This window comes from Rana temporaria, chromosome 5, assembly GCF_905171775.1.
Source record: "Rana temporaria chromosome 5, aRanTem1.1, whole genome shotgun sequence".
Taxonomy (NCBI): Eukaryota; Metazoa; Chordata; class Amphibia; order Anura; family Ranidae; genus Rana; species Rana temporaria.
The window spans coordinates 333,871,697-333,886,803 of record NC_053493.1 but is presented as its reverse complement, the minus strand read 5'-3'; the positions used below and the strand labels follow the sequence as shown (position 1 = coordinate 333,886,803).

Here is a 15,107-nt window from a genome sequence, read left to right as displayed (position 1 = left end):
TTCTGTATGCTCAATAGGGTTTAGGTCTGGAGACATGCTTGGCCAGTCCATCACCTTTACCCTCAGCTTTTTTAGCAAGGCAGTGGTCATCTTTAAGGGAGGGGATCATGCTCTGCTTCAGTATGTCACAGTACATATTGGCTTCATGGTTCCCTCAATGACATGTAGCTCCCCAGTGCTGGCAGCACTCATGCAGCCCCAGACCATGACATTCCCACCACCTCACTTGACTGTAGGCAAGACACACTTTGTACTCCTCACCTGGTTCCCACCACACACACTGGATACCATCTGAACCAAATATGTTTATCTTAAGCATCATGAACATTTCCTGCCCCATGGCACCATAACACTTTCTTCACACAGCTAGGTAGCTGCATTCTCTGGATTCTAGTTGCAGGTACTTGTGGGTGTAATGACGAGGCATGCAAATAGCAACGGACGCTCAGCCTATATAAACTAATGAGGCTGCCGCTGTTCACATGCAGCGTTTACCCGAGGATGACTGCGTCCAGACTCCGTCATCCATCCCATTCCATTTCAGGAACGTGCATCTAAATGTCTGTTTTACAGATAGTTACTCCAATGCACCTGTGTGAATGGTCCATAACGTTGTTACAGCAGTCATTTTAAAGGCAACAACAATTTCATTAAAAATATATTTTTATTAAGTTAAAAAAACATACTTCATTACAATATACTTCCAGTCAACAGAAATATTACAAAAACAAAAAAAAGATTCAGTGCACAAGAAAGGCGAATGAGCTGTGAAACGGCTTTGTTAAATCAATTCATGAAGCTACCGTAACTTTAGCTTATAAGTCATCTAGTTATAGTCAACAGACACGGGTAAACTAATAACAGCAAACACTGCTGTTTGTTCTGAAATGTTACTTTATACACATTTAAATGTATCGATAGCTTTGTATCTATCGAAAATTCAAGTATGCGAGACCTGAAATAGCAGACATTACAGTGCTGCTCTATGAACAGCACCCATAGACCTTTAAAGGATATTTATGTCATGGGGACAGGAACATTGACTACCTGATGCTGCACGTGAACACAATCAATTACGCTATCATACTGTCACTGAAGAACAACCAATCAGTTTCAATAGAGGCTGGAAACCAACGCAACTTAAACATTAGACCTATATTGTTCATTGCCATCAACCACGGAGCTAGCATATCTGGCAATGTGTTTCCTAAAAGAACAATGCACTCCATGCTCTTGATATAGAATTTACTATTTCTTGTACAGAGGGTACCCACCCATTATAGATATAATTTCCGCCTTTTTGATCATTGCCTGCAGCCAGCTCTGCGGAAAATCTGGAATGTATAAAAATATTGTGTTGGGTCAACCAGATTTATCAGTGAACGATGTCTCAAGTTTAGCCCTTAAAATGGTTCAAATGTGGACCAGGACCAGGTTTACTTATGGAAACTGAGGCATGGAACTGCACATGGCTAAATGCTACTAGACTTTAGTTTACTTATGTAGTAGTAGTAGTGAGAGCTTATTCTGATTGGTTGGCAGGCATTAGTGTTTCACCTTGTGAAATATAAATGTGAACATCCCTGTTTATTGGAATGACATCCTCTCATGTCTATGGGTGATGAAAAGCAGAGTTAAGCAGCTTGAGGCAACCCATTCACTACTGAATTCTAATAACCAGCATGGCTCGTGCAGCATATACATCTATCAGTATTTAATGCTGCAGCAATGTCCTATTCTGGAGATATGAATAACATTGAATCATCATCATAAATGGCTACATCTGCAATACGCGTATTATAAGCAGACTGACAGACTCCTGAAGAAGTTAGTCTGGAAAGTGTTAAAGAGCCATGCCAGCCTTAAACTAAAAACGTGAATTCCGATCTCCATTCCCCATCCCAATCTATATTGTATACTGCAGGGATTTTAGCAAACATTTCTTGATTTACAAGATTTCAGAGCACTTAGAGTTTCAAAGTATGTCTCTATAAAAACACATCTGCCTACCACAGACAGGGGGAGCAAAATATATTGACAATGCAGGTAATGCCATTAGCAGATGGATTCTCAAGCAGCAAGAAGCCCTTTTTAAAGCGGTTGTGGCACCTGGTAGGAAGATTGATTCAGTACAGCATACATTCCCTTATAGAAGGCGAGTACCTCTGGTGGCAGTATAACCACATCCACAAGCAATGCTACATAAACTGAGAACACACTACGTTATGCTACATGAAAAGATGAATGCAATCCAGGCTACAAACACTGCCACATTTGTAGGGTCATGTAGGGCTCCAAGTGTGGGGTTATAAAAGACTATTAGAAATCACTTATACCAGCGTTCTTTGATTACAGGAGCTGAATTCATCAGAAAATTCACTTATGGTCCAGGGTGGGCTGACTGGATATTTATTAATATATCTAACTGTAGATGATTTAAATAAGTAATGGAAACCTTGCGTATAATGACATTTATGTGGGCGGCTGACACTGCTCCAAGGGTGGCAAAGTGAAGCGTGCAGCTGTTGTTAAGTGGCTGAACAATTTAATGCCAATGTAACAGACAGGTCTGATAATCAAGGGGTTTATCTCAAGGTAGCAGAGCTCTGTAAGATGGTTCTTGGATTGGACAGATACTTTCCATCTTTTAATTGGCATAACATTTTTTGGGGATATTATTTGTTTATTGGATGTCTTAAATTTTCCTATAAAATTTGGATTATAGAGATTAGCATTGTGGCAAAATATTTTTGGTAAGTACATTTGGTAATATATTTCTTTTGCAACTCTACGTTTTACCCAAATAAGTAAAAGTAATACTTTAATTATCATGGATATGAGGCAAGGAAATCTGATATTTTAGGTTCTTTATAGTGTATATTAGACCCAACTAGTATTTACCTTTTTTAGCAAAGTAAAACTTTCCTTTTGTCATGACATCATCCCCATTATGTTAGATTGTAGAATCAGCACAGGTAGGACTGAACCTGAAGTTATGTTTGATTTTACATCATCTGTCAATTTGTTGTAAAATAAATTGAAATGACAAGGAGTGAAGCTTAAAGTGGTTGCAAATCTCTGATATGAAAAATGAACAAAGCACACCATTCTGTATAGTGTGTACTTTGCTTGATCTGTCTCCTCAGTCTTTCCTCTATTTGCATAATGTGACAGAGAGAGATTTTGTGTTCCATTCCTTCCACTCAAGTCTCGGATTACACTCTCCTCTCTATTCTGTGGAGTGTATGACATGGAATCCCCACCTCCTGCCTTCTAGAGCTCAGAGATTGTGTAAAATGTGTGCTTCATGAGGCTGAAGAGAAGAGAGGGCTGAAGATAAACAGATACAATTTATGGAGGAGGATGTATTTCATGTGTGTCACCTGAGGCTAGTCACTTCACTGTGTATACAGTATGTAAGGGTTTACAACCACTTCAATGTAATGGAGTATGTGGCATAAACTCAGCTTGTCAAATGTCTATACCCTGTATATCATGAGCCCAACATCCAGTGTACTCTCCCAATACAAAATAACTGACTGAGATGTTAGTTTTTTACATGGCGGGGAACATGGCAGGTTCACTTTAAAGAGAGAGTACAGCAGTGATAAACAAAAGATAACGGTTACATGAGTCATTTAGTACCAATTCTCTTCACAGCTATGATTTTCTATACCAGCCTTTACAGTCCATTCACACTTGTGAGACTTCAAAAATCATGGGATTTCCATTGCGACTTTACAGTGCAACTTTGAATGAGTGCAACTTTGTTACGACTTTGGATTTGGCCAATGTGATTGTTTTTGCTCAACAAAGCTGCACACAAGTCGCATGTATAGTATATATAACATAACTGTATTTGCCCAATCAGGTAGACTCTTGCACTATTGGTAACAATTTTGATTTAATAGATAACATCTAAGGAAAATCTGAATGTATGTGACCAGCTTTGGAAGATGAATGTGTAAATAGAAGCAGGAGACGCAATGTCTCTTTCTACAATACTGATCATAGTGAAAGGATACCACGCTACTTAAATATTGATCACTGGAAATACTTATCTCAGCATCTACAGATCAAAAGCAGGCAAACATCTGCCATAATGTTTGCTAAAATACTTAAATATATATATAGTTAAAGCTGCACTTCAGACAAATATATATTAAAAAAACAAATGCATGATATTATGTCTTTTTAAAAAAATATGCATTTTTAAATGCAAATTGAGTTTTGACATATCCTTGTGTGGTTTGGACTGTCAGTATGCTGTATTCATTCAATCACATTTCACTGAACTCTACACTGCTCTGAAGATTTGTTTTACTATTTATGTGAAAGTAGTATTATTAGTACCTCACTTTGACTTGATTTAAGCCCCTTCAGTATGAAACCACAGACTGGGGACAAGATGACTGTATGACTTACCTGCCGTACAGAAAAGTCAGGTCACCTTGGCTGACTGTGCGACAGACCCCTACAAATGTCAGGACTAGATAAGACAGAAAGACAATTCCTTTGTCATGTAAAACAGCTCATGAGTTCCAGTAAACGATGGTATGCAGCAAAGTACACATGCTTCGTAGCAGCACCAGAAGGGATAGAAGAACATCAAAAGGTTCATCGTCTATGCGAGTATTTTCCCTCTAAAATTTTCTTCACAAAAATATCTGATAATTTATCTTAAATAAGAAAATGACTGTCCCTTAACTGCAATTGTAACATTCATCAGCAACAAAAACAAGAGGAAAGTGCTTCAGTGATGGACATTTAATCTCCAAAAGGCACACACACAGGGCTGTGCTAAGGACTGGATCTGAGAAGTCCTAAAAAAAAAATCCCAGAAAAAATATTGTGCATTGTTGTCACTGACCCAGGAAATAAGAGGTTAGCCTAGAAAGTGTAAAGGTTGTCTCAAATCTCAGCTTAGTACATCAGCCCTTAGACTGCCGATAGTCACCCATGAGCAGTAGACAGACCCTGCCAGTTGAAGGTTAAGGCATTTTCATTGGTTGCTTGTTCCTGGTTCATCTGGCCAGCCATAAACCTCTTAAGTGTCTCTGATGTGCCAGGGCGCATCCATGGCTCTGTTGCCACTGTGTCCACAGAATGTGGTCTGTCACTAAGCTTTGTAGGGTAACGTTTAAGGATGTCATCTGCATTTCCAATATCGGGGTCTTCGTCTTAAAAGTAAGAAACAGAACATTAGTATTCAGGAATACATATATATATATATATTAGCTCTGAACCTCTTTTCACATGTCCACCAGTAGTACACAACTTCCCTTGGGAAGACACAGGACAATAAAATGAATTTATAAATCACATAAATGATCACGTCAGTTACACAAATAACAGAAGGTGATTGGTGGGGAAACATCTAAGTGAGATCTGTCCCACACGGCCCTTTTTGGGTTATCACACATCTGTCCCACCTTTATCACTTTTGTGTTCATGTCTGTGCTGTCTAATGAAGAGAAAATGACCCCACATTGTGTACATATTCAGCTATTTGTCTCAATGCGCAATACTGGCCTATGCAGTTATTTTGATAATGAGGAACAAACATTAAACAGTCTCTTGCATTCTCCATGTTTTAAGTTATTCTGAACATAAATGAATAATAGAAAAAGGCCAAAATGAGAGGCTCTTTGTCAACAGCTGTGATGCCCCACTTGCAGGGTCCCTGCACAAACCAATCTGTGTTTACCTATTGCCCCGTAATATGTCTCCAGTCTATGACTTGTCCTAAAGCAGGTTCCCAGTCTCCAGCAACTCCTATAACATGTTCACAGTTTCCGACAGTCCCCTGCAGCATGTGCTCAATTGCTGACCATCTCTAGTATTATGCCCACAGCCTCTGACCATCTCTAATATCATGCTTATAGTCTCACTATAGTCTGCTGTCTCTTATAATGATCATTCACTGAATTTTATTATATGCAGCCCCTTTTTTTATGTCAATGGCCACACTTGAAGCCCCTCATATCAAGAAAGCTGTGGACCACCATTGGTCTGAAGAACATTTCTTATTGGCCCTCATTTCTTTGCTGGCCCGAACGCAAAATATTCCTTGTAATTCTACATGCACAATATTAAGTTACTATAGGTAACACAACCAAGTCAGCCTTCAGACATGATTAACAATGCCCACCTATGCTCACTATGCTCTTCCGAAAGTTATTCAGTCTCCTCAGACGCTCCTCATTCTTGCTGTGCAGTTCTTCAACATTAAAGCTGGAGATGGAGTTGACAGAGAAGGTGTCTGGCTGGTTTAAGCGGAGTGGCGGCACATGAGGGATCTCATTCTGCAGACAAAGATATGTTTGTTTATAACCCAAAAAACAGCAGGGCCCTAAGTGAGAAAATAAACACTGGCACCACTAGATTTAAAAAAAAGATACCATAAATATTATCATACATCAAAGTCCACTGTCTGCTGCTGGTGTCTCCTTCGCTCTCTGGCTGTAGACAATGCCTGCAGGTCAGGAAACTGCTCAGGAAAGGCAGCGTATGGCTCTCCATTCTCCCCTTAAAAAAACAGAAATGTATACTTAAAAATTTTAAGGGGTATGAATACTTTTCATGGCTTTGTAGATAATCTGAATATTTTCAGGATTATCTATATGTGATGATAACAGGGCAAAACATTACCTATAAATGCACTCTCTGACTCCAACAATGAGGTTTTCAGCAGGTCTTTTGTTGGATCTTTAAGCTTTAATAGGGAAAAAAGAACAAATGTGTTACCCTGTTCATAGTCCTATATAAAGTTGTGTTAAAAATAATAGCAGTGTGTTTTAAAAAAAAAAAATCTTACAATAGCTTTTATTTCCATACAAAGAAATGCATTGGGAACACTGCACAGTCTATTCCAAATCAAAACATGAAGAAAAATGTTTCAAATTTGTTATTACTTTACAGAAAGTGAAGACAAAGTAATATTAGGCTTTTCCAAAAAATAGCAGTCTGCATTTTTCTTTACGAACTCAAACATTTACTGCATAAACTGAAAAATTCTTGAAGATTTAGCTTTCCTGTGAATCACTGAACTAATATTTAGTATAACCGCTGTTTGAGAACTGCTTGACATCTGTTTTGCATGGAGATGACCAACTTCTGGCACCTGAGGACAGGTATTCCAGCCCACGATGATGGCACTACATTCCACAATTCCTCTGCATGTCTTGGTTTTACCTCAGAAACAGCATTTTTGATGTCACCCCACAAGTTTTCTATTGGATTAAGGTCCGGGGATTTGGCTGGCCACTCCAGAACGTTAGTCTTGGTGGTCTTGTTAAAACACCCATTTCATGGGCATTTCCTCTTCGCCATAAGGCAACATTAACTCTTCAAGTATTTTGATGTATTCAAATTGATCCATGATCCCTGGTATGCAATAAATAGGCCCAACACTTTAATATGAGAAATATCCCCATATCATGAGGCTTGCGCCACCATGCTTCACTGTCTTCACTGTGGCTTGAATTCAGTATTTGGGGGTCGTCTGACAAACTTTCTGCAGCCCCTAGACCCAAAAAGAACAATCTTCCTTTCATCAGTCCACAAAATGTTGCACCATTTATATTTAAGCCAGCCAATGTGTTCTTTGGAAAATTGCAACCTCTTCAGCACATATTGTTTTGTCAACAATGGGGCTTCTTGCCGATAGCTTGGCTTCACCTAGGCATTTTCTAATTGTTCCAGTATTCAGAAGCTAGAATCCCGTATACGTCACGGACGGTGGAACACGCGCTGATCTGCAGACAGCGTTATCCTACACAAACCATCAGCAATACGGGGGATACGGGGTCACTTTAAGGATTTTAAGGAAACATTTATTGTAAGATGCCTAGTTCGAATAAAAGTTTTTAAGGATCGTACACCACGAGGAGCCTTTTCTTTGTATATTATATGCCTGCACACCTTGGCCCAGGAGCACTGCCATAGGAGGCAAGCCACCACAGCAGGAGTACCCAGCAGACACAGAGGTGGGAAAGGTCCCCCCTAAGAGACCTAAAAGCACAGCTGACTGTCTCTGCTATAAGGTAGAGGAGTCCAGATATCTGGTCAGTGCGCGACCATATAGCCTCACAAGAGGAAAGTCACCGTTGGGGCACGGAGCACAAGAGCACTTTAATGTATCACAAGTCACGATATTATTGTCTTCATTCATTTATTACCAGTCACTATATATCATATCTATCATTGGTTTATTAGTCACTATTTATTCATCAATTTATTATTGATCTTAATCAACATATTGATTTTTTTAATTAAACTTTTTTTATGGATTCTATATTGTTTTTTAGTAGTCACACATTCAGTTATGGATTACAGTAACACAGACTGGTCGACTTAAAGTCACTTGTCTTAACACAGATATAGAGTTTTCACATATAGATTAACCAAATTGACAGGTGTGGTGAGGCAAGCGCTGTATAGTTTTTTTATTATTACTTCTCTGTTCCCTCCCAAGGGATATAGCACTCACAGCAGCAGCCTAAACAATTATTCCATGCTACCAAGGCGCGGGTGTCACACACATTCACGTCTGACAAACTGTCTGCGACCCCTAGACCCAAAAAGAAGAATTGCTTTTATCAGTCCACAGAATGTTGCGCCATTTCTCTTTAAGCCAGTCAATGTGTTCTTTGGAAAATTCTAACCTCTTTGGCATATGTGGATTTTTCAACATTGGGACTTTAAGGGGGCTTCCTGCCAACAGCTTGGCATTTTGTAAATTGTTACAGTACTCGCAGGTAACTTTAGACCTTCTTTGATCACCCTGAAACGGATCATTTGCCATCTTGGCTACTCTGATTCATTTGAATGGTAGTTTTCTGTTTTCTTCCACGTCTTTCTGGTTCGGGTTGCCATTTTAAAGCATTTGAGATCACTTTAGCTGAGCAGCCTATCAGTTTCTGCACTTCTTTATACGTTTCCCCTCTCTTTAATCAAAGTACGCTGTTCTTCTGATCATCATCTGGCTTGACCCATTTTACTCAGATTTCAGAGGGAAATGCCCTATACCCAGCATGTACAGCATTTGCTGCCTTCATCTTGTAAAATAAAAAATATTAAAAGCCAGCAGCTACAAATACTGCAGCTGCTGACTTTTAATTAATGGACACTTATCTGTCCTGGAGTCCAGCGATGTCAGCAGCAGAAGACGAGCAATCGTGTGTCTCTCGGCTGCCCCCACCGCCATCATCTGTGAGGGAACCAGGAAGTGAAGCGTTGCGGCTTCACTGCCGGTTCCCTACTACGCATGTGCAAGTCGCGCTGTGCCATCCTCACTGTTCCCTGCTGTGTTTCTTGGAGACGTGCGTTTCCCAGAACACAAGGGGGGGGTTTGGGGGGGCACAGGAAGTGGCGTAATGCCTGCAGTTTCCCACAGATTCTATGCCCGGAAGTGGGTGCCGTCTTAGACAGGTATCCGCTTCCCCCTCCCCCTGAAAGTGACAATTGTGGCACCGGAGGGGGGAAGGAATCCGTTGAAAGTCACACTTTAGGGTGGAGCTCCGCTTTGAAAAAGGGCCACCTGTGTGACACCAGACTGAATCGCCTTACTAATTGAATTCCCACACTGTATTATTTTGAACACGCCCCTTTCAATAAATGATTTAATTACACAGAATAAGAACCATGCATGTCATGACTGTTGAGTCTGTTGCTTTTCTATTACTCTACTGCACATACTAGTAAATAATTTGCCATGTAGAAATATAATTTATACCAAAAACAGTGATTGATCTGGTTAGCGATGTTGGACTGCTATTATTTTGAACACAATTGTATATTGGATTCAAAGCAGATAGTGATTAAACATGATTAACCAAAATGTCATGCTGCACTAATTTTACCAGAGGCAGAGTAAAGACCGGAAGCAAATGCAGCGGCAACATTATATTACAGTATAATGTACTAATCAATTATCATAGTCTGTAGCTCCTTACCACTGCAGTGGGAAGATTGTATTCAGGGAACAGCTCAAAACCTGTAATAAAGGCCATATAAAACAATCAGATCAACTACTGTATTTCCCAGTAATCATTTTATTTAAACATTGGGTTCATAAGCGCAGTGGTGGGAACACACAAAGGGCAGATTCATCTTTGTTACCATTATTCAAACATTGGGTTTAGTTTAGTTGAGGGTTCTGCTCACCTTTAGGCATCACTGGCCTCCTTTTCATTCTGTTCAGGTTCCTCTGCTGTTCTCGAAGCAAGGCTTGCTGTTGGATCTCCAGTGACTTATCATCCTTTGGAGGGTCAGGGTACATAAATCTCACTCCTTCGCGGGTCTCTGTATCTGTTCCACATTAACAAACAATTTGTTTAAGCCCACAAGGTGCAAAACAGCGTTGAAGCCCTGTTTTGGTTCTGGGTTCTATTCTCACAAGATGCACAGTGTGCATATGTTTTTTTTATATGTCCTCTGATAGGTTAATTACATTTTAATCTAACTGGCCCAGGGAAAAATGTCTGGGTCTCTGTGATAAAAAAATAGTACATGGAAGGCCAATGTAAACCTCCACAAATCACACACAAAAGCTGTTTACAGCTTATTAGGCCTTCATGAATCCTTTAAAGCTGAACTCCAGGGATTTAGTCACTTTTTAGAATGCGCTGGCCTACAATAGGTTAAAGTCCAAAGAGGCGTATGCCACTCCTGGCAAAAAATAGGATTTTTGACTTGATTTTTATAATCATTACGACACTGGCATAAAAAAAAAAAAAAAAAGGACGGCTGTGAGGACATCCCCCAATATAATCCCTCCCACTTCCAGCTAGCTTTCTGTTTTGTAGCAAGCAATAGGGAGATCATAAGAACAGAGGGGAGAGACCGGTGTTCTTTTACTGTACTCCAAGGAATTGATTTCATTGCCAAGGCATGCTTAAGGCGATGGTAGATGCATTAGTGCACTTGCTCAGTTTTTTTGGTTCTCAGAGACTGTTCTACTTAACATTCTGCTAAAACTTTGTTTATTAGTGCTGCTTGAACCATAAAATGAGGTACACCCTGAAGGCTTGTCCTGAAAATTTGGACGTGCAAATAGAAAAGTATCACGGACAGTACACAATTGCTTTTACTAGCATCAAAAATCCTATTTTCCTAGTTATACACTTAAGGCACATCATGATGATTAAAGAGTCTGTGTCCCTAACTCTGGATAAGGCCACTAAATCAGAGGTGATAAACCCAGAAAGGCCACCTTGTGAGTAAGGTCAGACAAGGGTATATGCCCAATGCCGTGTACATACGATCGGAATTTCCGATGGAATTTTTTCAATCGGATATTCCGACTGTGTGTGCCCCATCTGACTTTTTTTCCATCGGAATTTAGAAAGAGAACATGTTCTCTTTTTTTCAGACGGAAAAAAATTATATCGGAAATTCAGTTCGTCTGTGGCGCTTTGGCCAATCAGGAAACAGGTCTCACTGACTGGCGGGGAGGCACTGTGCTATGGTCACACAATTGGGTGGGATCAGGGCGCACACTCTGCGCCCCGAGCCCACCCTTTTTTGAAGCCTATTAGAGCCTCTGGCTCTAATCAGGTGCTTCAAAAAAATACACCCCTCCCACCCACGGCATAGGAATCAATGCCTCCGGCGTACTGAAAGGTGCCGGGCGCATGGAAAGGTAGGCGGCAGCAGGGCTGGGGGGGCAGCGGCCGTGCGTCCACAATGCAAGGGCCGCCACTGTCCGGTTGTCATACACTTCTTTTCCTCTGTATGCTCTCCTGTTTCCCCTTGGGATTATAATCTGGTTCTCTCAGCTCTTCATAAACCGTCTTTTGAACGTTTTGGGCGTACACCCTTCTCACCTAGTCCCTATGATAGTTGTGGGCATAGCTATCCTGTGCTGGCCAACTTTTTTGTTGCCAGTGTCAATTTCTCTTGTAGGTGGCAGTATAATCTGACATTAATTGAATTAATTGAATTTATTATGGGAAAAAAAGCTGTCCAAACCTGCATGGCCCTATGTGAAAAAGTAAAAGAGCATCATAACCAACAATCAACTGTTGTGGTGGTGGCAGCGTGATGGTCTGGGGCTGCTTTGCAACTTCAGGACCTGGACGACTTGACATAATTGATAGAACTGTGAATTTTGCGCTCTACCAAAAAATCCTAAAGGAAAATGTCCGCCCATTTGTTTGTGACCTCAAGCTCAAGTGCGGGTTATATAGCAGGACAATCATCCAAAACATACCAGCAAGTCCACCTTTGAATGACTCAAAAAAAGAAATTAAGGTTTTGGAGTGGCCTAGTCAAAATCTTAAATCTGATTGAGATGCTGTGGCATGACCTTAAACAGGCCATTCGTGTTCAAAAACCCTCCAATGTGGCTGGATTAAAACAATTCTGCAAATAAGAATGGGCAAAAATTCCTCCACAGCGAAGTGAAAGACTTATTGCCAGTTAATCATCATTTAAAAACTGCATTTTGTATTTACTCAGGTCTTCGTGTAGAATTAAAATTTGTTTAATGATCCGAATCATTCAAGTGTGGCAAATATGCAAAAAAAAAATCAGCATTACAGCACTGTAGGATAGTAATTTGTAGTCCGCTAAATTTAAAATGGTATTACCTTAGAGCTGCACTCATTAAGGTTAAGTAGTACTGACTGTGTTTTTCATTCTCTGTTATTAGTAAAGGACATATTTATATTATATAGCTCTGCAATGGCTGCTTCTTGCCCACTACCTGAATAAATTAAACATGTCTGTATTTATTTACACAGCTCACCTCTGTACTTGAGGTCATTAAATTCTCGGATATTATGCAAATTCACATTCTCCAGTTCCTTTAATGAAGGTCTTCGTACCGTAGCCTGAACCCTCTGCCTGGCCAGATCAAAAATATCCGCGGAGCCTTTCTCCCTCCTCCGTCTTAACAGAAGAAAAATAACTTCAATCAGCATGCTAAAGTTATAAAATATAGTGCATGTATCTTCTTCTGACACAAGTATGGATGTTGTCTGCACACAAAGATAATGTTACAATATATGCTTTTATTTAGTCCCACCGCCCTTCAGTCTATCATGAATGCTGCTAGACTCTTCCAAAACTCAAACCATATTTTTTTGCCCCTCCTAATACCCCCCATACTAATATACTGGGGCAACTATATAAAGTGCCAATGTACTACTAATATAAACTAAATACCAACATACACTGTAGTGCAACACAATAAAGTGCTATAGTGCTTGAATCTTAAGGAAACAATCACTCTATCCAAAATGCAGTCAGTTCATTCAAACATAGCCCTTATTATCACACACAGTCCAATTTAATTACTTCGGTCATGCTTCCAATCTCCACTACTACAATCCCCACCAGTGTTTTCACTTCATGTAATCAGTCGTGCCACTGTGTATTCCAATACCCGAAGTGCACTCTCATCTTTTGGGTTGGATCATTTAAATATAAGATGATCGTATCGTGCTTTTTCCCCCTTCAGGGGTTAAATACACCCCTCAGGCTCCACACTGGATTACCATTATTCTCCACAGCACTCTACTCAAAGCAAAACATGACACCCCAAGTACTAAAAACAATGGTTAAAAAAAACTCATTATCAGGTGCAGCCACACTCATACACTGAGGGATTAAGCCTATGTCCTCCCAATCAGGTACGAGCACCGCTTTTGCTGTGTCCTCAATAGACATGCACCTCCTATGTATGTGGTGACGTCACTCAGACTCCGGACTTTGAGTGTTGGATACACAGGTGGGGATTGCAGTAGTGTAGACTGAATACACAACAGAAGTAGTCAAATTGGACTATAGGTGATAATAAAGGACTACCTATTTGAATGCACTGACTGAACTATAAATTGATCAACTGTTTACATTTCAAGTGCCATAACACATAGTGTTGCACTACACTGTATGTTGGTATTTATTTACATTAGCACCACAATAGCACGTTATATATTTGTACACCAGTTTATATATTAGTATGTTTGGTGTGTATAAAAAGTGTTTGTTTCAAAAGTGTGTGAAACACAGGTGTGTGCTTGCAAGCTTAGATAGGAGATATATAATTATAATATTACATTAGCAGCGTTGGAGCCTGAACAAGGAATTAAATGGCAGGATCATCAGGTATGGTTTTATTAAAAGCCAATTTAAAATGATTAAAAACAACTACGTTCAAATGGGGTTGTGATGGGGTTTATGTATACTTTAATATTTTCAGCACCTTCCTCAAATAAGGTAACTTTACTGGTTAGAGGTTAAGTGGTTATTTGTCTCTAGCACCTAATTCTAAAGTACAATGGGAGTTTGGTTTAGTGTAGAGGTATAGTGGTATTCGTACCCGCTCCTGGAGGGGAGAGACTCGTCATCTCTGTCAGTATCTTGTAAACGGCCCTCCAAACGTCTCTGCTCGCTGCGTAGTTGCTTCCTTAGCTCAGACAGCTCTCCAATCACACTCTTCTTCTCTTCTGCAGTAAAAACCCAAGGATTTCACAATGACATAATGAGCTGGGAATCATGTACAATAAGTTACCAACCTTTTATTAAATCCTGGATTTATATGCTGAACAATATAGGTTTCAGTTTTTCCAGCACCACACAGAGACAAACTATATTTAGCCACCTTCTTATGAAAACATCCAGCTTGAGTTGTACAGGTTTTCTGCCTATATGAGCACCATCTCTATCTCTTGCTACTTTCTTTCAATCAGACATTATTCTGGTTGAAGCATCTGTCTGTAGGGTTAACAAAGCCTGGATACATGCTCCCCATGTGTCAGCTCACACACACACATACCACACACTGCAACAACAATCTGTTTGCAGACCTTTTCACTACTGAAATAGGCACTATGTGCATCTTTACACAGTGACAGACAAACACCACAATATAAAAATGATACACGATTGTCAGTAGGATTCAAATCTGATGCCAGATTTGACAAAAGCTTGGAACTACTTACCGTAAGCTCTAAGTGGATTGCGCCTAGCAGGAACTGGTGGAGATGTTATATGAGGCTGGGGCTCATCCTACATCAGGGAAAAGACAGACAATAAAACAGTATTGTGTAAGGGAAGAATCACTACCTGATAACGTTATATTATAAATGTACATAGCTAGA

The 15,107-nt window shown here is 40.0% G+C and overlaps 1 protein-coding gene across 6 annotated transcripts in view; it reads right to left on the bottom strand.

Annotated features, from left to right (window-relative positions):
• Positions 1–1,506: 1,506 nt before the first annotated feature.
• The window catches only part of CSPP1 (centrosome and spindle pole associated protein 1), a 93,279-nt gene continuing 79,678 nt past the window's right edge, over positions 1,507–15,107 (bottom strand). For all 6 annotated transcript variants that reach the window (XM_040354365.1, XM_040354364.1, XM_040354361.1 and 3 more), the window contains 9 exons: positions 14,949–15,015; positions 14,327–14,453; positions 12,752–12,894; positions 10,168–10,311; positions 9,957–9,997; positions 6,652–6,715; positions 6,419–6,528; positions 6,152–6,305; positions 1,507–5,180 (listed from right to left, as the gene is read on the bottom strand). In XM_040354365.1, coding sequence (XP_040210299.1) covers positions 4,954–5,180; positions 6,152–6,305; positions 6,419–6,528; positions 6,652–6,715; positions 9,957–9,997; positions 10,168–10,311; positions 12,752–12,894; positions 14,327–14,453; positions 14,949–15,015 — 1,077 coding nt within the window. In that variant the 3' untranslated portion in view covers positions 1,507–4,953. The remainder of the gene's footprint in view (positions 5,181–6,151; positions 6,306–6,418; positions 6,529–6,651; positions 6,716–9,956; positions 9,998–10,167; positions 10,312–12,751; positions 12,895–14,326; positions 14,454–14,948; positions 15,016–15,107) is intronic.